The sequence below is a fragment of the Amblyomma mixtum genome, chromosome 5, assembly GCF_055824585.1.
Source record: "Amblyomma mixtum isolate Tamu chromosome 5, ASM5582458v1, whole genome shotgun sequence".
Lineage (NCBI taxonomy): Eukaryota > Metazoa > Arthropoda > Arachnida > Ixodida > Ixodidae > Amblyomma > Amblyomma mixtum.
In genome coordinates this window covers 13,871,072-13,897,954 of record NC_143016.1, presented here as the reverse complement: position 1 = coordinate 13,897,954, position 26,883 = coordinate 13,871,072, and the positions used below count along the sequence as shown (strand labels likewise).

At 46.6% G+C, this 26,883-nt stretch overlaps 1 protein-coding gene across 1 annotated transcript; it reads left to right on the top strand.

The window, feature by feature from the left end:
• Positions 1-1,370: 1,370 nt before the first annotated feature.
• LOC149341328 (uncharacterized) lies at positions 1,371-26,883 on the top strand. Its single transcript, XM_089543356.1, has 3 exons — positions 1,371-1,587; positions 25,563-25,760; positions 26,661-26,883. Exons 1-3 carry the CDS (start codon positions 1,386-1,388, stop codon positions 26,837-26,839), a joined length of 579 nt encoding a protein of 192 aa, XP_089399482.1. The 5' UTR covers positions 1,371-1,385; the 3' UTR covers positions 26,840-26,883.

Sequence of the window (26,883 nt, the reverse complement as noted above, 5' to 3'; positions counted from 1 at the left end):
AACATTTTGCTGACGGAGACTGCAATGATGGCCCTTGCGCAAGTTTCCACTACGCAGAGGCTCATTTCGGGCTCTGACACGTATGGAGCGCGAACACGTAGTGACCAGTCTTTTATTATAATGAATTAATGCTATATCGAAGGCGCGACAGAGCACCTCCGGCACATGGATAACGCGCGAGGCCACCAGGTTGGAAGTAGCGCTGGTGGCGTGCAGTTGCCATTGCTATGAGGATTTCCAACGGTTTCTGCGCACACCTCTGCTTCAGAGGTTAGTGTGACATGAGACCCCGTAACACACACAGAAAAAAAAAAAAACACCGGTTCCCAAGGCATTCTTTGGAGAGGGCATCGTGCTCATCGGTGTAGGAAAATAAACAAACGCGCACGCAGTCATCAATAAGGGTTGCTGAACTTCCCGATCAAGGCACCTTAAGTCGACGCGTTACTGCCAGCGAGTCAGGAAACCGGACTCTCATTGCGCTTAACGGCTATCTGAAAGGGGGAACTTACCTACTATGTCTTCGACGAGGAGGACTATAGTAGCCGAACACACGCGTCGAGAGCATGTGGTACCTTTTTCCACATCATTTCGCCAGAGCCGAAGCTACGCTCCTTTTGGATTCCTGCATTCAGGAATTAGAAAGTGGGTAGCACTGATGAGAAATGTTAATTAGCTGCAATAAACAATAAACTGCATGTTGCAAGGGCAGGAATGTGCAGGACATATAAGAACACCGCTGACACAGGACGATGAAGATGAACGACACAGCGCCTGTGTCGTTCGCCTTCATAGTCCTTTCTGTCATGTCAAACCAACAAGCACGTAGCAGTAACCAGTGTATATTGAACATACTGTACGGAAATCGTTGCAGGCAGCGACGACTACCTTCGGCTTTTTTCTTTCGTATGTCTATTACACACAGGTTCTCCTCTCATGGCACATTTCCATCACCTCATTTTTTCCAGTGTCTATTTGCCACCGCTTTCACAACTTCTGAATGAGCATGCGTCTACAATGAATGCCGTCCTCATTCATTATCTGCCCACTCGCCGAAAACTATAGTCACTTGCGGTAAAGAGCTTTCTCAACAGTCTGGCTTTGTATGATTTATTCACTGGCTCGACAACTTGACGCACTCTTCCATTCCTCAGGCTTTGTGCGTTACCATCACGCAACACCGACTCAACGTGTCCGGATCCTTGCTCGGTGGGATGGGGGAGCCGCTAAAGCTTTTCCATACTGGTGCATCTAAATTTACCCGGTCCCATGCCTCGCGGCCTGCCCCGCAGTGCCGTGACGTCATCGCCAGTACAGTGCTGTTATACGGTCGTGACGTGGCGCTACTGCGTGACAGGGAGCATGCGTGGGGGAGCCTCTCGCAGATGCAGCGAGTTGGACGGGCCGCGGCCAATGGCGTGACGCGGCGGCGACCCGTGGGCCGCCCCGGGTTCCGCCCCCGGGCCGACAAAAAGGGCCGCGCGTCGGACACCGGCGCAGCAGCCTCGAAGGACAGCGAAGCGCTGCACACCCGCACCCCGCGTCGAGACGCCCCGCGCTGTGCCGGACCCTCGGACAGCCTAGACGGTGAGGCGACGCTCCGGCTCTCATTGTGTGCATGCCTGCTCAGCTTAGTGTCGAAATGACGGCCGCAGTTTGGGAAAACAATGCGAGCGAATAGTCTTCGGCCACGTAACTTCCATCGTGTGGCGTTTTATATGCCTTTGTGCGATTTCATTTCGGCAGGTTTACACCGAAGGCAGTTTATAAACATGGTGCGAGCACTAGCTGCCAGAGATGCTAGCTTACTGCGGTTTTGCACATATGGCTGTCTCCCTTTGCACAGCACGCCTTGCGTAAACGAAGCACCAGGCGTAGAGGACATCTTGTGGCAGAGTCATAAATCTTGCGTAATGATACACAGATTGCATCTTAGCTTGATCAGCAGGGTGAAGAATTATGCTAATTCCAAGCAAATAACTAAGCTGCAGAATTTTAGAGGAAGTCGAGAAATCTCTATAAGTCGAAAAATGATAATTATTACTATGCAGGAAGGTTTTTGTCGTGACCAGTGTTGCGCCCATCATTTCAATTTTTGCGTTACCGACGCTTGAAAGATTTTTAAGTCGTTTAACTTCGCCTCAGCAGTAACACTGGTGTAGATTCCTAGTTTCCTCCAGCTCTCTGTCACTTTTGTAGCTGTTTAAGTGTTAGTTGTCAGTTAAGAAACTTACGTAAAGCTGACCTGCGTGCCACACGTGTTTGCTCTTTTTGCGAAACTCAACCGTTCGGTGGTGCTCGATGTCGAAGTTCAAGAGAAGGTTCACGCTGTATTTCACCCGGCTGCAGTGCAAACCCGCGTGGCAAAACTAGCAAGGATAACATACGAGAAAGTGGCAGGAAATTATGTCACGCTTCTACCTAAGGCTTACCAAATGCCTGCAGTAGAATGTGTTTTTGTGTACTCCTGGCTTAATTCGATTACTGTTTAACATATGAAGTCTTAGCACTAATCCCTAAGCGCAATCTCTGACCATAGTTCTAATGTTTCCGCGTGCGGGAAGTGGTGGGGTTCGATCCCCAGTTGTGCCGGATATCCATTGACGATCGAAGGGGCATAAGCTTTCCCCTGACCTGGTGCTTGGCTTGTCGGGGGTGAAATGCTCGGCAAATGGGACTTTGAGCTCACCTAGTGCAGACAAAAATACGTTGTTCTAAGGCGCTCTTTGGCTAAAGCTGCCCTTGTGCCATCATTTAATGTTTCTGCAAACCTTAAAAAATATAATCATAAAAAGAACGAGTACACGACTCGTGAGGATTGCACTTTTGAACGCTGACCTTTGTGTGTAACGATTCTCAAACCACAACATGCAGGGGCCCTAGAATGCGGGAATTTTTCGAAGTTGAGGTGACTGATGCTGAAAAACTGTACTCTCTCGTTCTGGTTCAGAAATTTGAGATTGAGCGAAGGTGAACGTGGTCCACGTAGTGGAAAGTTATTTGGCCTTTCATTTTTCAGATATTTCTCAGGCGGGATGCTTTCATTCGCCTGGGGCACGTGTCAGGTAAACGAAGGTTTAGCTTAGCAGCTATTATTTGGCGCATACAGTAAGGCGAAAGTATAGTTTCAGGAACATTTTGACAAAATCTTTCGCCTTTCTTGACTTCAACTTGGCGTGACGGTGATCCGCGACCCTGGTAACTTTTCCTTTACGGCTTTACGGCTAGAGGTAAAATAATTCGGAGCTATAGCGACGAAACATAGCAGTGCGGCGTAAATATACTTGACTGCTTCGTTTCTAACTAAATAGTTTTCATCTAAGAGCTGCGATTCAATGTGGTAATTCTTTAGCCTTCACTGTCAAGAAAGAGGAGCTGCTGTTGGAACAAAGAGAAAGGCTGTGGTAGGAGGAAGAATCGGACTAGCCCATGCTTGGCAGGGTTTATAGGTTTTGTTTATTATTTTTTTATTTATGAATACTGCGATCTTGATACAAGATCGTAACAGATGGGGAATACACATCTCAGCCAAAACACTAAACATGCAGGCACGCACAATGCACGACAAAACGCACTATACAAGAGAGGAGAGGCTATAAGCAGTCCAAAAACAGCGACATGTGCTCAGTTAAAGCGATGTATGGATGGCCCCGGACAGGTGTTCAACGACGTTCTGTTTGAAATGTCTCAGCCGCCAATTAAAAGTGAAAACTACGACTGGAATTATGCCATAATAATCTAAGGCTTGCTGTGAGTTTCTACTTTCTACCCCAAATGATGGGGTAGATCGAACAACCGCGCATACCTAGCACCCTACTCCTGGGCAGGAGACTTCCCGGGCCTGAGTCGCTTTGGGATGTTAAACCCCGTAAAACCAAGCCAATCTACATGACAAATAATATCCCGCCGACTTGAGCGAGTGACAACTTCCACATCGGCAGAGCTGCACAATATGAAAGAAGCAGTCCAGTATACGACCGACAGCCCAACGGTGGGTCTTATTTGCATACTTTAAAGCAGCTCCACAAAGCCTGTCTGGCGTGTTCAGAACAACTAATCACCTGCCAGTCTGCCCAGACTTTGTACACCTGCGCCACTTAGCCAGCTTCGCAGGAAACTGTGTAATACAGGGTCTGTTCTGAAAGTAGTAGGACTGGTTTTTTCCTGGGGGAACGGGCGGACGAGAGGTGGTCTGCGCGTGCAGGATCGTTGAAGGGGGATTTCGGGAATGCTGGGGAAAATCGGCAGTCGGCTCTCGGCCGTTGAAGAGAGGAGGTCGCTTGTACTGTGAACCCCTGTCGAAACGTCTCGTCACGCAGAATCGTCGAGCGTTTACTGGATCAGCGATACGCGATCAAATTTTGAGTAAATCTTGGTAAAACGGGCAAAGAGACTCACAACATGATTAAGGAGGCCTACGGTGACGCTTCCACGTGTAGATCAGGTGTTTTTTGAGTAGCACAAGCTTTTCCAAGAAGGTAAGGAAAGAGTGGAAGAAGACGACCGCTTCAGACGCCCTTCGACCAGCAAGGCCTACGAAAATGTGTAGCGAGAGAAACATTTACTTAACAGTGATCGTAGAATGAGTATCAGAATGATTGCTGATGACTTGAGCATTCCTCAAACCCAAGTTTTTGAGATCGTGACAAAAAACTTATCCATGAGGAAAGCGTGCGCGAAGTTGGTGCCGGGAGTGTTGTCAGAGGAGTAAAAGGCCAACCGGTACGATCTTCTTCATCATGTGAATGAGGACCCCGATTTTTTGCCCAGCACAAGGCGGCAACACTGCCTCAGCCCCCCTACAGCTTCGACTTGGCCCCGCCAGACTTTTTGCTATTCCCGAGAATAAAATCGACGCTCGAGGGGAAACATCATGGATCGGTAAAGGTGGTTCAACAGGCCGTGACGAGGGAGCTAAACAGCATTCCGGTCCAGGCGTTCCTGGAGGCGTACGAAAACTGTAAAACACATGGGCAGCAGCGTGTAGGTGCGGAAGGGTGCTACCTTGAAAAATTGTAATTGTTTGTACTGTTCTCTTGAATAAATTTTGTTTAAAAAAATGAGTCCTACTACTTTCAGAACAGACCATGTATTTCCCTGAATTCGAGCAAGTTAAAGAATTTTAGGAAACGACAAAGCAAGCGAACCGGCCCAAAAAAGGTCTCCACTGCCGGAATTACAGGATATATTTTATTTCTACAATGTCTATTGCATCACTAATGAATAAACGGCTATGAAAATAAAAAGGATGGGCTCTGGAGCTTACCGCCCCATCATTATGCCCTCTTACGTTCAGCTGACCCCCACTTAAAATCAAATTTCCACATCGACATCCTCGCCGTCTGGAATCTCTCTACCATAGACTTCGTCTGAATACAGCTTTTCCGAAGAGCTATACCACTACCCCTTGACGCAATGTAATCTGCCTGCACTCTGAGTGTTGCGGCTGTGTTGAAACTGTAAAGCAGATTTGGTTAGAACGGCCAACTTAAAAAAAAAAAAAAACGGGCAGACATGTTACAATTTTAAAAGGAAGACCATCAGACAAACATCACTGACCGTGAAATGTATTTCAGGCTCCGCCTCTTCGCAGCGGCGCCGCGCACTGAAATTTGAATTAAACTTCCTTTATTTCTCGATTGGGCGAGAGGAGGCAGAGTCCAAAGGCGCAAAAGGCCTGACAAAGGTCCCAGCCCGGTCACCATTCGCAGTTACAACAGCGGTGATAATTCACTCAAAGCGATTCACATACAAGACACTTAACTGCATGTGTACCGGGCATTGGACTTCTGGACAAGCTTAAATTATTTTTTTATCCCCCATTAGACTTTTCCAATCTGCATTTTATATATTATATGACCACATTTCTATCTGCCAATTTTATACCTTAAACTATTTCCTGTGTTCTACTCCTATCGCCTTCCTCTCCTTAATCCCCCTACCTAACGCCGAGTAGCACGCCTGCGGTTTTCGCATGTAGGTTAAAATATTTCTCTCCCTACCTCTCCCGAAAGGCAAAAAAGAAAGTAGGCGACAAAGGGTGTTTCGGGACCAAATTTTACCATGGGAGAGCTATTTACTCCGTTCCCTAAGTTTAGTTCCGTGTATTTTCCTTAGACCGGTTTACACCGGTCATTATTGGCTCATGACTAACTGATCATAATTGTTTAATGACTAACTAGTCATGACTAATTAGTTGATGACTTTGTAGTCACGATGGGTAATGAATAACTAGTCACGACTGGTTAATGACTAACTAGTAATGACTGGTTAATGACTAACTAGTCACGACTAACCAGTCGTGACAAACCAGTCATGACTAGTCATGACTGGTTAATGGCTACCTAGTGATGACTTGTGACTAGTAATGACTAGCTACGACTTTCACTTCAGGTGTAACGGACGGACGGACAAAGTCATGGCCGCGAGTATGAGCGCTTAAAGGCTTTCGCCTTAAAAAAAAAAAAAAAACGACGACCTCCGAGCCAGTCACACGGAGTCTACGCGGCAACGAAAGCTTCTGCAGGCGATGAAGAAAGCCAGCTGGTTGTCGCTTGTCGCCGACTTGCGTGCGCGCTGACGGAACGCACCCGCGATGCAGAGATAGAAGCGTGTAATTACGTTTCGCCAGCGCCGGGCGGCCCGCGGAGGCACGCTATCGGAACCTCGTAGGCGGCGAATGGATTGCGAAACCGTGCTTTCGCGCGATTCGAGAATTGCGATTGATGCAGCAGGGAAACGAGAATAATTTTGTCTCCAGAACAAACTGCCTGGCGCGCGCGATGCAGTTCATTTCGTGAAGCCACGATTTCAGATACGTGTGGTTCAATTATAACTCCACGACTGTTCGGCTGTGTATCTATTGTGTACCTATTCTTCTTTTCTTTTCTCATGATGTTGTTTTGGCATAACCATGTAATATTGTCTTTGTGAACTTCGCTTGTGCCGTGCCAGGAAATAACTCTAAGAAGAAAAACCCTGCTTGCCGATATCTGTGTACCAAGAGTCGAGGGCCTGTCAAGCTTTGTGGCTTTTTCCCTCGACTTCTTTTCATACCTGTAGTCATCAATAAAGATTATTATTATCGTGAAAAAAAAAAAGAATATTGTATCCCCCCATAACCGTGCAGGCAGCCGAAAGCCGTACGAACACATCCCTTTCTGAATCCCAGCGCAGGCTCTGTAGCGTGACAAATCAAAGACGTAATCAGCTATGGCGTTGAGAAATAAGCTAACTGCTGGTATAAGCTAACTGCGATCTGCACTGCCTGTTAAATTAACGGCGAGCTGTTATCGAAGTTATTTATTTATTTATTTTTATTTCCAAATACTGTTAGCCCTTGCGGGCTGTTACAGGGTGGGAATGGTATAGTCATTCAGTACAACACAGTTCCAGCTCTTTTACAAAAGTTTCAAGTGAACAAGTTTTGTTGAATACGCGTCGGTCAAGGTTATTCCATTCTATAATTGTTTTAGGCAGAAACGAAAACTTATACTCATCAACTCTCGGCATGTATGACATAACTGCGAAGGGATGGTTAGTACGCGATGACAGTCTTCCGGGTGGGCGCAAGTACAAGGTAGAATCCAGATTGAACATATTGTGATAAAGCTGATAAAAAAAAATTTAGCCTAGCAATTTTTCTGCGAATAGCCAATGTTGGTAACTGTGCTCGTAATAGAAGTTCTGATACGGACTGCGTTCTTCGGTAAGACGAAAATATAAACCTTGCTGCTAATCTTTGAACACGTTCAACCTTATCTACAAAATATTTCTGATTCGGATCCCAAACTATGCTTGCGTATTCCAGAGTTGGTCTTACTATTGATTTATATGCTTGTAGTTTGACATCCGATGGTGCATCTTTTAGCTTCCGCCTTAGGAATCCAAGTTTTCGTTGAGCTGCTCCACAAATGTTTTGCACGTGATCACTCCAGTTTAAGTCATGGCTAATCGTGATACCTAAATATTTTAATTTACTAGAACGCTTTAGTTCTCTGTTATTAATTATGTTTGGGAACACTAACTAATGGAGTCTTTTTGTTCGACACAATCATAGAAGTTGACTTATACATACATACATACATACATACATACATACATACATACATACATACATACATACATACATACATACATACATACATACATACATACATACATACATACATACATACATACATACATACATACATACATACATACATACATACATACATACATACATACATACATACATACATACATACATACATACATACATACATACATACATACATACATACATACATACATACATACATACATACATACATACATACATACATACATACATACATACATACATACATACATACATACATACATACATACATACATACATACATACATACATACATACATACATACATACATACATACAAGTTTTATTCTCCACAAAGAAGTGGAAGGAGGCGGAGGGAAAAGCCGTACATTTGCGGCTTGAAAAATCCTCCGCCCCCTTACAGTGTATACAGCAGCAGAGTGGGGCAATAAACAGTCGAACAATAAACAGTCGAACAATAAACAGTCGAACATAAACAATTGAATATAAGGATAGATCTGTGCGTTCATTCGCACAAAAAAAGAAAAGTATGAGTAGCAAAATATTTGTACATATTTGGAAGAGACATACTGGATACATCAGCGGCTTCCTTTTCTGCAGCATTCAATAATCGCGGAAGATTATACCGGAGTGTTTGTTGTCCATAGGCAGTGCGACATTTTGGAATTTTCCATCGTTCTGGAGTTCTGGTGCTGTAGGTGGGATAATTGGGCCTTAATTCTGCCATTTCAGTAAAAACTGTACTCTTTCGTTGGACGCTTAAACGGTACTGCCTGCATAATTTGTATTCGTATATATTTCTTACTTTTAATAAATTAAGCGAAGCAAAGATATGTGAAGAAGGTGCTGTGTATTCAACGTTTTCAATTATTCGTACTATTTTTTTCTGTAGCCTTTCAAGCTTCAACAGATTAGTTTTCGTTGTTGTTCCCCAAACTAAATGAGAGTAGTTTAGGTGGGAGACAAAATCATAATTAATGCTCATGTCCCATTTCACACACCAATCATACACAACCTTCAAGGAGTCATTCAATAAAACCTGGTCTTGCAGGCATCGCTGCACCTAAGCGCCCGCTGTGGACATCGCAGGAGTTGGGCGAGAGTCCATTGTGTAAGCTGTCCTGTTCACAACACCCAATGGGCAATGCAGACTCATTGACAGCGCATGTTTTTCAGTGACTGCGTTGTACTAAAAAGCGTCGAATGAGGCCTTTAAAAGGCATCCCCAGAAGCGGTGGAGGTGTTATAAAATTCGTGATTGGTCTCGCAGACATCACGACTTCTGGTACACCAGCCACATCGAATTATGTGAACATCCGGTTCCAGAGGAGTCGCGTGACAGGTGATGGCTTGCGTCTGGAATGACCCACTCCTCGAAGTTGCTCCGGGCACCTATCCGATACAGGGTACGGTAGAATGAGTATGGCCATCCATGATGGCCGCTATGGGGCCTGGTATTGTCAAGTCAGATTACAAGACCCGGAAATTTGCTGAATTCGTGTGACTACAGCTGGCATAGGGCAGGGATAATTGGCAGTCAATGGAAGGGGCTTTGGTCATGCAGTGGACTGATAGCAATTGTAAAGTAAAGGTGCCAAAAACTACACACACACACAAGACGAGAGAACGGGACAGAGCACCATTCACAACTAGTTTATTTTGCTGAACCCAGATACATATATACACTTAGCCAGCGCCTAGCTGCGCAAGGAACAAAATTACGTATCAATGTGATAACAGATTACGTGATTACGCATCAATGTCATTACTCATCAATGTTATAAGCATGGGCGACCTTTCATGAAATGTGCCGAATGGGTTGTTTATGAAATTCCCCTCTCGTGCGGTCGTTCCTATATACAGGGTGTTTCACCTAAGACTTTCTGCAATTTTTAAAAATAAGCTATTTGAATTAGATGCGCGCTTTTTCTGGCATAGCATTGTCAGTGGTGTAGTACATCATAGTGCAGCTAAGACGTGCTAACTAGCAGGCTTGTTAACCAATATTTAATAGTTAACTTTTAAACTATTACCGTTGGGCTCCTTAATTATTAAGAGGCATGTAGCCCACCATAAGGGATGTCCATATCCGTTTTTAGAATTTCGAGAACGCGATTATCCTCGGCACTGTGGCCCAACAAATTTTCGCTATTTCGACGAGTTACGTGCACTGGAGAGGTTGCTTTGCCTGCAAGCTTCTCAAACCGCATGTATTTTGGCGCGATGTAGGCGAAATTTGTTGGGCCACAGCGCCGAGGATAATCGCGTCCTCGAAATTCTGAAAACGGATATGGACATCACTTATGGTGGGCTACATGCCTCTTAATAATTAAGGAGCCCAACGGTAATAGTTTAAAAGTTGACTATTAAATATTGGTTAACAAGCCTGCTAGTTAGCACGTCGTAGCTGCATTATGATGTACTACACCACTGAGAATGCTATGCCAGAAAAAGCGCGCATCTAATTCAAATAGCTTATTTTTAAAAATTGCAGAAAGTCTTAGGTGAAACACCCTGTATAGGACAAACAGCTAGGGCGCTGCGTTAATGAGCGAATCAGGAAACATGAACGAAACGTAGAACAAAATAAAGAGGGCCCAAATTTGCCGAAACATATCAGGTCCTGCTCTTCACGCTCTTGCGAACCATGCTTCTCATCCGTGCGGATCCTTGCCAGAAGCAGCAATATCAAAGCCAGAGAGCTGATTGAAGCGTTGTATATCAGTAAGAAAGGCAGTTAGTGTGTCAGCGAAACATCTGTATCTTTGTATCAGGCGGCAAAAAAGTTTTTTGAGCGTTCGTTATCACATTGATGCGTAATTTTGTTCCTTGCGCAGGCGCTGGCTAAGTGTATATATGTATCTGGGTTCCGCAAAATAAACTAGTTGTGAGTGGCGCTCTGTCCCGTTATCTACTCTTGTGTGTGTGTGTGTGGTTTTTGGCGCCTTTACTTTACAATGAATTACCAACTAGCCCAGCAAGAAGTTTTGATAGCAATGATGATGGCATGCATTGCAGTATCGTAGTTGCTGGTCGTTTCTTAAGGTACTATAACGCAATTACGGTATCTTAGCAGGGCTGTTGGTAGCCCGATAAAAGAAAGTCTGGGTCTTCCCACTCACTTAATTGCGATGCCACTAAAAAATGCTATTCGATCGACTGTGTCCGCTGATATTTAAGTCGCCATTCTCAGGCTGTGAGGGGTTGTCCTAGGTTCAGTCTGTGCGAGCAGCGTGTTTAATTTTCGCGATGATTGTTTTCACGCCACCTTAACCGCTTAAACAAGGCCGTTTCTCAGGGCGGACAGAATCGCTGTTTGCGACCGCGGACTGAGCGGTGCAACAAACCACTCCTCAAGCGCCTTTGTCATAGCGCACGACTCCAGTCGGTGCTGGTGTACAATGTCACTCTACATGCGACGAGCAAAAATTACATTTCGGTGCAAACTGAAATTCTATTCTGACTGTTTCTAATTATGATTGTTCTGCCTCTCACCGAAGGTTCCGGCAAAGCCATGCCTCCACTATCTCTGGGATTACGCACTGAGTGCCGGACACGGCAACAATGGTATAAGAACGAAGGGAGAGAGTTATATATCCGGCTGGGACAATCACAAGGAAGTGACACTACAAGCACTTGTAAAAACCTCTCCTTATTTACTTTCCGCCTTGAAATCGATATGAGCCAGGCACCTGTGGTATCTATCAGATATTCGCAATTTTCCTTCGTCGACATTTACACCCCATTATTAAATTTTCTTTCCCTGTTCAATTTTCGAATCCGCTGCTTTACTTTTAACTTGTGCCGTGGTTTTTATACTAGCTAACCAAAAGAACCGTTTTTGGCAAATAAAGCAGCAGTTCTTACAATCAGTATTTGCGCCGTCTTTTTCCTCGCCCTGTTTTTCCGCTTTCAAATTAGAGCTTAATTGTTTTAGGGCGTTGAGGACAACTTCATCTGCTTCATTGTTCTCAGTAAAAATTAATTCCCTGACTTATTTTGACTGTGCTGACGTTTGTTCGGGAGCAGAAAACGCATTTGTCGCGGAGAAAATTGGATAGAAATACCTTCCTGCCTGTCGATCTACACCTGTGACGTCCTTACTGAGAAAGAACGAGTTACCACCGCTTTGAGGTGAATGTCGGTGCAGCGTAGCCTCAGAGATCCGCACCAAAAAACGTAGGCGACTATCGCATTTGACTTGTGAAAGCACCCGGCAGTGGCGGCATCTGTATTTCGTTTTTTGCCCTTTTCTAGCTTATAACAGGTCCGTTTTCGGTGGGAGTGGTCTCTTTGCGATTAGAACGGCGTACCCTATCGAAACAGGTAAACTTTGATTTATCCTCAGAGCCCCTTTAAATAACAACTGACACCGCTTCAACTAGCCCAACTAGCCCACTTTCCATCCAACTAAAGCTCTATTCGGTCACTATTTATAGTGACCCATCAAGGAGGGTTCTTATAGCTTCAGAAAGGCAAATGGTTTGAAAAGCGTGAGCTGCATGCTTAGAAACCTTCACAAAAAATGAAGAGAGACAATTTTTTTTCATGATTGAAGCAAGTGCGGTACATCACTGCATCATTTCCCCTGTCCTTTCTTGCTATCGCTCCTCTCTATACTTTTCCTCACTATCCTCTCTCTTTCCCTTTCATTTCCACCGGCTGCAGCTCGAGTGCTTAAGATATTATATAACGATTGCCGCGGTCGGAAACACTCATTTGCTTCACCTTTAAAAAAAAAAAAAGCCACTACCACCACCACCTACTGGGCCGAACTCAAGCCTCAACCCACCCACATTTACAAGCAACCAGAACATGGGACTCATATTAAAGACTTCTCTCTTTCTGCCTACCACAGCGTTCTGAAAAGAACGCTTGACCTCAAGTGTCCTGTAAACCGTTCAGCGGGTGTCACCCCAAGGACTGAAATAGAGCCGGCCCTGAGCGGATGACATTGCTGATAAATGTTTCGAGTTTCACAACCGATGCGTTAGTACTGCTGGCGGAGAATGTCAAAATACAGCCCACGTGGTTTTACACTGGAGAAAAAGTGTCGTACTGCGACGGTACGTACGTATATACAAAACACGTGTTCTTGAAGAATAAGGCGGGGCTTGCTGAATAGGAGCGGCAAGGACAGAGATAAAATAACTACACAAACCATGTCCGGGTTCACCGCCTTCGGGCTAAGGGTCAAACGCTTTGACCAGCGATGGTGAGAAAGGCGTTGAACGGGGATGACCCGTGAAGAAGTCGTTTTGCCCAGCTGCGCTACCCAGTTCTCCCTTGTGAGTGCGTAGCTGGGAAGTGGGCGACGTTGCGTTGCGCAGTTGCAGTGTGGGGCAGTTTCTAGAGGGTCAGTTCCAGTATGCATGTTCTGAGTGTAGGCATAAGAACCCACACATTCACACTCGAATGTTTCGGAGCCCTTTCGCATTCTGTGTAAAGTTAAGCCACTACGTAATCAGGGAAGTAACTGGAGATGCGTCATCGGGACGGAAATACATTGTCAGTTTCTACAAGCACAGGCGCTCGTAGAAAAGCAGGGCTTCGGAGTAAGGGCTTTACCTCGCGTGCGTATTACTCATACAGGAGCAGTGCTCCGCTCAGAAAGCCAGCACGGGTTGGCATAGCCTATACCGCTTCCTTCTGTGCATTCTTCATTGAATGAACGTTAACAGCGTTAATTTCGAGGTCAATTGGTCAAACATAATATTGGAACAAAGATTGTAGCTACGAAACACCATGGAAAGACAGAGACGAGAACCAATCGCCTTTTCTACACGGTGTTTCAGAGCTGCATTCTTCGTTCCTCATCGAAGGCATAAAAAAGTATCGAGCCCTCGGCAATCACGTTCTCCAATTTCCTGGCGTGTTCCAGGAATGTCGGAGCTTGCACCAACCGAAAGGTCGGCGCGTGCCTTTAATTGCAGCCACCTACACGACATACTCAAGAGAAAAACAACGAGCTCGACATTGATCGACGACTTGCGTCTTACTTTCGCGCACCTTGATCTGCAGGCTTTCTAAATAAAAGTTGTTCTCTCTCTCTCTCTCTTGATCTGCAGTTCGCGTGAGCTCAGGTAGCCACGCGATTCAGCTTTTCACTGGAAGGTGAGGACACCTTCAAGAGGGCGTTTTGATTTTACAACGACAGTGGCCCAGGCGGGCCTGATCGTACACTTTCTAATTACCTCCAGAAAGAAAAGAGGTGCTTCGGTTGTACATCTACCATGGGTATGCGCAGGAATGCTGTAAAGGAGACACTTCCTACGGGGCTTGGCTATAATGCTTGGCATAGAATGTGGATTCAGTCGTATGATATTACCACTTCCCTCGAGGCAAACTTACAAGCTATGATCATATGTTCAGCATATGAACATATGCTGTATTATGTATGAACGTAGTACATAAACAAAATGTCTTCATCCGGCAAGATATGCTTTGATACTTTTCTTTTTTTGCAAGCCCAGTATCAAATATTCACTACCATTAATTTCATTAAAGAAGCAAAAAACTTGATACTACAAGAATTTAATCAGCGCAGAGTAGAAATCATTACGACGCAGCTGTGATTCCAAATCTGAATACAACTTTTCCGTCTTACGTTCTATAGCCAAGCTAAGTACGAAGTTGGCAAGTACACCATTTGTCAAAAAGGTGCAGCCCAAGAGGTTTGCCTCTAAACCGTGTTGTCGTGCTCTTGTATAATCCATGGAGGTCCTAAGGTTCGGGTGGTTGACGAGATTACCGCTCACCTTCGAGTCGTTTTAAAAGCTGTCGATGCAAAATGAGCAACGCTCAGAAGATAGCATTGTGAGCTGCATATTTTTGACAGAGTTTGTACGTTGTGTTTAAAGGTTCGTCTATGGTAGTCCCATCCTTATCCCAAGTTTTGGAGTACTTTATCTCATCAGTTCGTTTCCAAATGGGGTTGAAGACAGACGGGAACAACAACGTGAGCCAAGCTGTTGGTGAAATGCTAAATTTTATGCCGGACAGCTAGCTATCACGTGGGAATTTTAGCAGCGCTTGGGCTGTGTGGGTAGGTCCGTCCCCCGTAGGCAAGGATGCCAGAGCAGCGGGAATGAATTTATTTAAAGCTTACAGCCATTGTCGCTGCAGCAGCTATGAATGAATGAATGAATGAATGAATGAATGAATGAATGAATGAATGAATGAATGAATGAATGAATGAATGAATGAATGAATGAATGAATGAATGAGTGAATGAATGAATGAAGTTTAAACACCCTGTCGAGCAAGCAGTCCGTGAATTGGCCGACGTAACAGTTGTATCCCCGTTATTTAGAGAACCTGTGCAGTTAGCATTGCTTCCAGGTGTGCGCATTATTATGTGTCGTTTCTGTGGCAGGTAGCAATGTAACTTTGTGCCTGTCGTATACGTGAATAAAAGTACCCGCAATTTTTTAAAAATCAATCCGACTACCCCTTGATATGCCTGGTCAGTTATTCTAGTTTCTTCAGCCTTAAGTAGGAGACCTTGAATGCTATACGACAACTGTTTGCTAGCAACCGAGTTTGACAGAAAGAAGCACTATTCTAAAAGACAGATCCTGAAAAAGCACTGATGGAGCTGCGCGGTTCGGCCTATTTGGGCGAGCATTTACTTAATGGCAGCATTTGTTTCTTAACTCCTTTTGTTCTTGTTCAGTGATCCGTCAATGTTCTCCAGAGTCTGCTTTGGCTCACCTCACAAAGCTGTATGGTACCATATGCTCAATCCGCACCGGCGATTAATAAGCCGGTGCGGCGTCTATTCTTACGTTTGCAGCGGAGTCCAAACTGCGCCGCGGTGGCTCAGTGGTTATGGTGCTCGGTTGCTGACCCGGAAGACGTGGGTTCGATCCCGGCCGCGGCGGTTGAATTTCTTTGGAGGAGAAATTCTAGAGGCCCGTGTACTGTGCGATGTCAGTGCACGTTGAAGAACCCCAGGTGGTCGAAATTTCCGGAGCCCTCCACTGCGGCGTCTCTCATAGCCTTTGTCGCTTTGGGACGTTAAACCCCATTAAACCATAAACCAACCAAACTACGCCACAAAGCTGCGAAAGACGCCGCGTCGAAGCTTGCAGGCTGGTTTGTTGATGACGCATATCGGGGCTCCACAACACTCGCGGCAGGAGCTGTAATTCCCGCATTAAAAGTCCACTGCCGTCGGCTACGTACTGCGCAATATAATTAACTCGCTTTTCGTGCGAAGCGCAAATGCTTAACTAATGATGCTCCTGCTACACCCTGCCCTCTTAAAGAAACTGCTCGAAAAAAAAGTGCGCGGGGTCACAGACGCACCAATACTACATCGGAGCCTAGAAAGCATGTACCTGCAAACTTCCACTCTATGCAGAGCCTAAAGCGATCGTGATATCGTGAGCTCACTAAGCTTGAGCTCAAAGTCAATCTTCCAAGTCGCACAAAGGTGACCTTATAAAGCCGTCGTCATTTCTCCGGCGTGGTCCCCGCAGCTGTGAAAGACTCGGCCGGCGCTTGCCGGAGGGTCTCTTACGTTTACGGCAGCGATCGACCAGTGTAACCCCCCCCCCCCCCCCCCCCAATCCCCCTTTGCTCCCCTACAAGCCATGAGATTATCCCCCGAGCCGCGCCGTGGACACGGCGCCTGCAGGCTTGCCTCGTCTGGGTCCCGGTGATTTGCGACACCTGGCGGCACTTTTATGGTCTCAGGCGACGACAGCCGCAGGCTGGTACGGCACGAGGACTTAAAATACCAACGTTTACCTCCGTTAGCGCCGGGGCCACGACTGGAATCGGAAGGAGTATTAGGAGAAGAGCATGATGTGATCGAAAATGACGTTTTGGTAGTCTACTTATGTAAGGCAAATAATCAACACGTATCCACAGACGCACACATGGTGGAATATCGTTAATTAGAACTCGGCAAATTCGAAATTCCGCTTTATTCGAACTGATGCTTTATTTGGAAACAAATGCAAATAATGACATCCTATTTGAAATCAAGAAGAAATGAGCTTGGGCAGGGCAATACGCAAAGACAAGATAACTAATGGTCGTTAAGGGTAACGTACTAGATTCAAAGAGAAGGCAAGCGTAGCAGGAGGCGGCTGGAAGTTAGCTGTGTGGATAAGGGTAAAAAGTTTTTAGGGATAACGTGCCGCTGCTGGCACAGGACCGGGTTGCGTATTTCCATTTCAGCGTATGTAGACGCATTTGGCCGCTAGTTGCGCTGATTGTCTGCAACGTCAGGTTAATTGGGCAGATATGAGTGAGGCTTTTGTCCTGAAGTAATGGAGTAATAAAGCTGACGCTGGTGATTGCAAATATGTCACTTTTTTTTTATCGAAAACCATGCTTTCATAAGGCAGATAATTGCATAAAAGTGAAGAACACTGGGCGCCGCCACGCACGGATTAGTACAACTGCGGCTGGTGAGGTATATATGCGCTTTCTCGAGGAATGCTGTTTCGACGTCTATATGGGCAATAACCGTCGAATTACCGTGGGCAATTAGCGCGGCAACCACAGTGAATAATGCGAAGAGGTCGTAATTAAAGCAGCTCAAAACAGATGATGGATAGCAAGGCCAGACGCAAACACGAGCGCTGAATCTTTCGCCTCGCGTTGTGTGCACTCAGACTAAGTATGGCCGTTGTATACAGCAAGTTCAGCACCGGAAGGTTTCAACAGGCATTTACGCTCTGCTGTGCTTGCTAGTTGCCAGGTGAAGTGGTTTCGTGTTCACTTTAGTCGTCGAGTAGGCTATTCTTGTGTAGGCTGCCGGCTGAAATTGTAAAGTATGTTTGCTTGTTTTTTAGCACGTGCTCATTAAGCCACGCGCATGCATGCATGTGTGAAGCGCGGTGGTAGCGCATGGCCTTCTGTATTTTCTGCGCAGTTGAAAAGTGAATATGCTTCGAGGTATGCTGAAAAATATCTGAGAAATATCACTGCATGCACTAACGCCTCTTATTTTGCTCATTAAAGAAAAAAAGAAAAAAAGGTAGGGTTTTAACGTAGTTAAATCGAGTAGACGTGCAAAAGCATTTGTTTAGCCTGGTTGGTTCATGGTTTTGCTTTGCTGGGTCGTCGGCACGTCTGCGACGATATTATTTCAGTAGTAGTGAAGGGTAGCTTATTGGGACATCGGAGGCGCCGGCGACGAAGACTCTTGCACATGTAACCGATGAGGCAGCGGGGCGAGAGGCAGGGTCTCAAGAAGCAGTTCTCCAGCACGAACGTCAGCCGGCCGCTTCAGAAGTTTCGTCGCCGTTGATGATGATGATGTCCGCAGGCTTAGCTTTGGCGCTTGGTCGTCTTCTTCATTCGAGTAGTATTAGTTGATGAAGACAACGATGTGCAATGCACAGCGCGATAATGTGCAATGCACAGCGCGATAATGTGTCGTTCAGCCTGAGGACATCATCATCATCATCATAATGTGTCGCCCCCCGTAGGGGGTGCGTGCCATTTTATTTGAGGCCAACCAACCAATGTGTCGCAGTTTAACGCGAGGCTTGGTCGGCTGCAGCGATAGCATAGTGCTCTTGTGCAGTGGCCAGCCAATCAAGCTAATATAAAAATGTTGAGCGAAGATGATCTATTCGCGCCTCCGCGGGTTCGAATCCCAGTCATGACAATATTTGTTTTATTTATTTATTTATTCCTTGGTCAAGGTCACCCTCAAGGTCGAGCTTCACACAAACTCCCCACGGAAATCCCCACGGGCGTCCGTAGCCTGGCGGCGGAGGAGGAAAACTGAGCCGTGTGTGGATGAGACCGGCGGAGGAGTTTAGATCTTTGAACGTGCGAGATGTCACAAGAGGTGCTAGAAAGACGCGCGAAGACGCTGAAATTCAAATCTTGTCTGCAGGTAACTCAGTTTCTACAAAACGCATTGAAGAGATCCTTGCTGGAGGGTATACGTGAAGCATCGCCCTTTAACATTCCAGGCATACCGCGCATTTATTGAATAGTGTTGAAAGGTACCTTTAATGGGAACAATGGCAGAAGTTTAAAGCTACCTTAGATTTCCTAATAATTTTGGTTATTGGACATAGTTTCGAAGTTACTGTAGCAGAAGAACAAACATGATAGTAACCATCAGTTAATGAAAAAAGAAGTGATAACACGTTTCAAAATCAGACTCTAAATATTTATAAAACATAGCACACATAACTAGGATAATCTTTTTTTTAGCAATTTTTATGAGTTTATTAAGAAATTACGATGGTTGACATGTGGACGCAGCTCTAAATAGGGGTATGTTGGTTTCTGGAACTCTCATAAAAGATGCAAAGAACCACCCTGACTCTGACACATCATGCACTCTACTTTCATTTTTCAGAACAAGTTGGAAGGTTTTTAAGGCATAACGCTGCTTAATGCTAGAAGGCTTCCGAGGCTAAAAGCTTCTGTAGGCAGATTAACGTGGCCTCTGAAATCCTGGCTTGGTAATACAGAAAAGTCAGAGTAACGCATATACAACTTAATGGAACACTGATAGAGCCCGAATACACCTCATAGTTACTTATTTTTCTTAAAGCTACCTTAGATTAGCGGACAGTTGAGATTGTGAACATAGTTTCGAAGCTTACTAGGAAGAGAAAAACAAGCATGATGATGACTGTCACATAATAAAAAGAAAAAAGAATTCCATAGGACGTTTCAAAATCATGACGCTAAATATTGTTACGTGACGGCAAGCCTATGAATACAGAACGACATGGCAGGTGGTGATGGCGTGATTTAATGGCTGCTGGCTTGGCTCGAGCACTCTGTGCCGCGCCACTGCCCACTTCGCCGTGCTCTAGTCCATGACAATATTAATAGGCAATAGCACACATGACAAAAGCCCTGCAATAAGAAGCAGTAATATAGCCAACAATACAAAATCAATTAGCATTAAAAAACGCGAAGAGAGAATACATAGGAACCGTATGTTGCTGGTCCACAATCTAGCAGCTATTGTGAACCTCTGAAATGGATCCATTAGGAGCTTCAGAACGGGACGCTGGAATGTTTGGGCCAACACTGAAAGCGACGAGGCCGTATGTTTGGGCAGCCCGATTTAAGAGCTCTCCCCCAGGTGATACACAGCGCCGATAGCGCAGGCAGCAATCACTCTGTTGCCGGCCACGTTAATGAAGTAGCTTCTTGCCCACCTGCGCCGCTCGTGTGGAGTGCCGGCCGATGCGGCACTGTCGAAACCGCGAACTAACGCCACTGACGGCCCATCCATTCTCGGCTCTCGGGCCGAAACGCTGGAGAAGCTACGTTGCGCCTCTGCTCTGCTATAGATAGGCTTGCATCGCCTACTCGCAGACCTGGATCAGTTCTGTGCGTGTGCATGGATCCGTCTGCGGCTAGGAGTCTAACGATTTGACGAACACGATATGCGTTAGGGTACGAAAATCGAATACTCCTGAGGCAGCATGCACCGCTAATGGCCTCCCGCGTGTCATCTCGGCATGCGGCATTAGTGGTCTCTGGCTGGCTCACGTCATCTTTCGAGGATGTGCTGTCGCTCTTGGAGGGTACTTTCGCATCTTCTAGTAGGGATACAGGAACCTCAGTAATGAATCGAGCGCGCGAATTTGATGCACATGATGTTGAAGCGCAAATTGTACGCAGTCCTGCAAGAAGGCATCATTTATGAAATGCTGGCGGCCTCGAAACAAAAGCAGTAAGGAAATACTGGAAGAGAAAGCAATGTTGATGCAGAATTGCATTACTTCGCGTGCAAGGCAGAATGTGCGGCCTGACTTGCACAGAAAAAAATACACTGCCGAAATTTCTTACATGGCATTTGGCTGTCGATCGTTACAACCACGATTGCTACCGAATAATTAACTTCTTGCATAGTATGTAAAGATGTCTGGAGGTAAATTTCAGTCCCGACGGGGCACACTTCCTTTTAGTGTTTGGAAGCCAAAATATGCGAAAAACAGCCACGGTCATGCAGCTACAAAGTTCTAATACTAGACCGTCTGATATTGCTCGAGAGGGCAGCCCTGGCGTTTAATGAGCGCCTATATTGCAGTGGGCTCAGAGGCCGACTTACGCAAGCGTTTCTATAACGTGACTGGTATGCTACTACATCAGATTTTCTGCACCTCGTCTCCGTTAGAATACGAGTATTGCCCCTCCAGAAAATGAAGCTGAAAGCTTTCCCGCGAATTAACCGCTCGCCCAATACAGTCAAATTGCAAAAAAAAAAAGGGGGGGGGGGGGGGGGGGAACGCAGCGAAAGCTCAGAGGTGAGGTATGTGAGGTATGTCGGATTTAACGTCCCGAAGCGCCACTTCGGCCTGAGGGACGCCGCAGCAGAGCGCTCAGAATTAATTTCGACCATCTGCGGTTTTTTAAAGTGCACTTAAGTCGCACAGCAAAAGAGCGTCTTTTGCATATCGCCTCTATCAATATGTGGCCCCCGCGACCGGGATTCGGTTTTAGTGTTGGGCTCGGCAGCGCAAGACTAAAACCACTGAGGCCCCACGGCGGTCTCAGAGCTGTAAAATGTAAGAAAAGAAGAATGAGTGAGACAGTGTGTGACGAAGGAAAGAAGGTATAGAATCAGAGACGTAGAAAACCTGTCAGCCGAACGCGTGCCACGGTTACCAAGCCTGCAGCAGAGTCGTTCGATGAAATAAAACCAGGCTCGGGCCTATTGATTCCCGTTGCGTTGACACGGTTGAGGATGTGGCCACGGATCAGGCAGTGTCTGCTAGGGGCTCTAGTGGCCAGCGAAAGGTGGTTTGTGTACGGGGGAACATGGACGGGTACACGGAACAGGCGGTACCACGACTGCCGCCATTACGTTTCCCTCTTCCTTTCTTTCCCGGTTGTGTGGTCCTCGTAACCCAGTGTCTGAGGCGTTGAGCACGTTCGCGCCAAGGCCAGGCGTCACACTCCGACGTACGCAGCCCGTCTGTCGAGCGCGAAGCAGTAAGAGGACCCAGCAACGAGGTAAAGAGGGTATCAGTTCCTTTCGCTGTGCCTCTGCACCCAATTCAAAACGTGGATGCAAAGCGTATAAAATGGAAGAGCAGTAAACACGCTGCTCTGAAAGCCGTATCATCTCAGCCGCTTCAATGATCTCGAGCGCTGCTTGGTTCCCGTGTTTGCGAGACATTTTACAATTTGCGAATTCTGAGTGATACAGGTGAAGCTGCGCAAATTCTTAACAGAACGAAAAAATAAAAAAAAAACCCGTAAGATAAACTCTAGAGTGTCACCAAACACAATGTCCAAAACACAGAAACGGCTTCATAAAGTGCACAGAAGCCGGGCTTACTTTTTTTTTCATATCATTGATGACCGGCAAAAAAAAAAAAAAATGAGTGTTTGGGAAGGAAGGCTGGCTGCTGCCTGAACGCAAGTTTAAAGGCTACCCACACAACGTCGGCAAAGCTGTAACCGCGGGCACCCAGGTATCCATTGCCGGAAGTGGCGAAGCATCCCAAAGTTAGCAAAATAGTCAGTTCTTCGCAAACACCAGAACCAAACAGTGTGCGAGATCATTGAAGCAGCTGAAATTAGAGCGCTTTTTTTTGCGTGTTTTTGTCTTTGCTCCAGCAAGTAGGATCTTTTTTACCATTAGGAAGAGACATGTTTACTATGTGTACTTCATGCAGAAGTGTCTCGGTGTCGCGAGTCGCGACAGTTTTTAGCGGCTGTAGAAGGTTCTTTGAAAAGGGGGTTACACGCTTTCACAGCTAGCTTTTGTGCACCAGGTTATGAACGGCCTGGGAGTTAATATTTGACCGAAATAAAGTGGCTCCTTTGCCTCCTTTTTAAAGCATTTTTCCTGCCATTAAAGTTGAAAGCCAGCGCCTCTGTCGTTGCCTCTTTCCCTCTCTTCCGTGCATTGCAGCCATGACGTAAGCACACCCATGTGGGCTGTATTTAGCAGAGAAACAACACCTTTGGGGTCGTTCAATGAGAAGCCTTACTTTCATGCCGGGCAGCTCTCCGTGGCTGGCCATCGTTATTTCCGCTGTCGCCACTGTTGACGGGGGTGTTAGTGCTGATGATGATGATCTAATATAGAAGTGGCGCCATCTGCTGGCACACTTTGACACCAGGTGAAAAATTGGGCCACGCAGAAAAAAAAAATATCAGGGAGTTGGTCATGACATGCGTTACGCATTTAACATGCCGGCAAGCTGATCTCTGCGCGAGGCACTGAATACTGCTATGGTCCCCCTTGAACTTGGGGATCCCACTGCCATATTCTAACACAGTGATTGCTGCCACTCGCTCTAACTGAGATTAAATATTGCTGCAGGAGAAGGTTCGCTATCCTTTTCTAGCTGGCTCAAGCAAACTAACATAACCGTTTCGCCATGGGGTGCATTCCCCCTTTTCAACAGCGATGTCGTTTCCTTGAGAAGTCATGAGGCAGATAGTACAAATATCTGAATGGCAACATCACCTACTGATTCTGGTCAAACAACGTAGAACGCATGCTGACCAAAATAGCCGTGATTTAGGTATTATTATTATCATCATTACAGACTGACCACTGTGCGGATCAATTTTCGGGGCCGGGCCAATACACTTCCTCGGTAGGGTTTATTTTGAGCCATTCATAAATTTCATAGTGGCAGTGTATTACTCAATCTTCTCTGGTTAATCCAAGTACAAAGACTTCCCATACTAGGCCTCCTGACGTCCGACGTTACCCGGTCGACGTTCCGGACGGCATAAACAAAGCTTTGATTCAATGATAATGAAGCATCATTGAATACGTTTTACTTTTCCTCTCCTCCTCGGACTTCGGCTCATGCACCAAACTTCGATTTCTCAGCGAGACAGAGTGTCTCTTAAACCCTAATACCATGAGGCGCTAGACGACGGTGTTGCCTCATCATCTTGCGATATTGGACCCATGAGTGGCTGACACGATCGACGAAATGAAGAAACCGCGGCCCTGGAAGACGCCATCGTTCACCGGCATGCGCGGGTGCGAGCCCAAGTTGGGTGAGCGTAATGAAAGAACGGCTGCGACGAAACATCGAGTGCTTGAAGAAAAGAAACGCGCTCTCGATCTCGTTTCGGAGGCATCGAACATTTATGAAGAGCAACTTTTAAGCCGGATCTCATCAGTGACCCCGGATTAGACGTCAGCCGCTGTTGCTTTCTTGACACGGCGCCCGGCTGCGCGTTCGGCGCTGTCACGGCCACTCCTTTTTCGCGACTGGCGAAGGACTGGCGTCGTCTCAGACGTCAGCATTCGGATGCCAGGCCGGTTCGGCCGATTGTCTGAGCCGCTCTTCGCACGTACGGCGGACCTTTAAGACATTCATGAAATGAGCTTCCATGCGAGAAATAACATCTTTGTCCTCTCCGCAATGCCTGTCGATGATCTTTAGGAAAGGGTAAGGAATAGCTAAGCGCCTTTTTTTTTCTTCTATCAACAGGACCTTCGTATACCAGACCTCGAAGAACGGCTTCAAGCCCTTCTAGATCTCGGAGACATCAATATATCAACAGCGATGCTCAATAAGAAACGTTCGTACAGGAGCGGCAGAGAAGGTTCTTGCTGGCATGCTTTGTTTGTTGAATGCACCTTTCAACTGCTTCGGTGCTCAGCTCTTCTCGAAGTTTCGCGATAGCTTGTGAAGAGCACTAAAAACATTCTTGCGTTTTATAGGAGTATTTATGTTTATTTTTTTCTACTCACCTCATCTTTTCCCCCCACTTCCCCCTTTTCCTTTCCCCAGTATGGGTTACCCAACTGGAAACAGCTATAGTTAACCCAGTTCCTTTTGTTACCTTGAATTATGTTTCGTTGCTATTAGGATTGAATGCTCTTTGAACCGAATTTATCTCTTAAATCATAAAATATCACCGCCGTTGTTCATCAATTTTTGCATGATAAAGATTTCTGTAAACAACACTGGGCAGCATCCTCGTGAAATCTGAAGTTCTTTGCATTTCGCTGCATTTGGTATACTTCGCAGTGCCTTCGAGGTTTCCCCTTGGGCGCGAGCGCAAAACTCAGCAGATGTTACTCAATTAGGAAGTCTCCCCAGGAAGTCCAAGCAGAATGCGCTTCAGTCCCATCTTCACCTTTGCTTCCATACTAGATTGTGCCCGACCTTACGTAAAAGGCATAACACCTCTCCTTTTAATCTTGTCCATGAAAAGACGGTCTGTTAAGCTTAGCAACGGCTCAAAACCAGAAGTTACATAGAGGTTCGCTCTTAGCTATTAAATGGGTAGTTACGACCATTTGTCCTTCACAAAGCCACCCGTTACTCCCTCAAAGACAAATTGCAAAGAGGTCATCAGAATAGTTACGCTCCGCTTGAATTAGCTGTTCTTCTGGAGGACTAAATGACGCAGTTAATATCATTTTGAACTGTTTCAAGTCAGTTGTCTGTGCACACTTGAAGCACACATACATGATGCCTCGAGCCATGCGTGGTCCCCAGAATGCGCCTGGTCGTCATGCACGCAGTGCGCATCCGTCGCCCACCACCGACAGCCGCTGGCATGGACGCGTCTCGGAGCCTGCTGCTGAGCCTGGCCGCGCTGGCCCTGCTGGGGCCCTCGGTGGCATCCGCCTTCTACCGCGGCCGGCCGGGAAGCAGCCTGGCGCTGGCCAAGAGGCTTGAGACGGAGCTCGCCGAGGATGACGAGTACACCGCGCTGCCCGGTGAGCCCTTCGACACCGCCCTGGCGCTGGGAAGTGTCACACGTGCTGCGCTGATTAGTAGCCGAAGTTAGCGCGGATAGTTCTAAAACTCGACCGATGAGCCATGGGGTGAGGCCAGCTCGCGATGTCTTGCATCCTGTGACGTTTGTATTTGTCTTCTCCTCTAAACTTAGCAGGGCCACTCTCATTGCCGACGCATCCCTAGCGGCCCATGAAGGCATCTCGGCTATGTCTTTGGGGGAAGCCTATTCGGCTGCCTATGTGGGCCATGTTGCTGAGCCAAAAGCCGCCCACAGAATCACACGTTGCCCCCCCCCCCCCCCCCCCCCCCAAAGCAAGTGTGTGGTCCAAAAAAAAAAAAAACCCCGCAGCTTAGAGTCCTCATTTATGTGATTTAAGCGCCTTGCCCTCTGAAAGTTTGAACTTAACGCTTGTGACCAGTTTAGATTATGGAGTACGACTCTCGCCGCCTGGTTTGGTTTCGTTCACTCGCTCAACGGACAGCTCAGGTGCAATCCCCTCGTTGTGCTGGTAAATGGAAGCATATTGTGTCCAACCCGCGACCTCCCTCAAGATATGTTACGGGGTTGTTACGGTATTACGGTTACGGTAAGTCTGTATTGACGGCTGCGCTGAGATGGTCAGCGCTCAGCTCAGACTCCAAGGGCCCAGCTACACACTGTTAACGTCGTCGTCGTCGTCCAGCGCACCGCCACTTCGTCGTTCATGATTCGTTCACTTATTCAGTAACCAGTTCACCGGTAACAATATTACAAAGGTTACACCCAGTGACCTATATGGCTTTTTACTAGCGCCCTGCAGGAAACCGAGACGAAAAGTCTAATGGGTTCGCGTTGCTCTGAGGCGCTGTAACCCATGCTTGCACCACCACTGGCGCAGGGGCCTTGGAGGCATTCGAGTGGCGCGCGCGGTTCCCCCCGGCGACGGCCTCGGACATCAGCAGCTTCTACCCGTTCTTCCGGCCCGCGTCGCTGGCCAAGAAGAACAAGGACGCCCCGCGATCCATCGACCCGGCTGGAGCGAACCGCAAGTTCCAGACGCAGGGATGGAGGCGCTGATGACGAGCGCCGGACATAATTAAAGTTCACCTTCCAACGTTCGC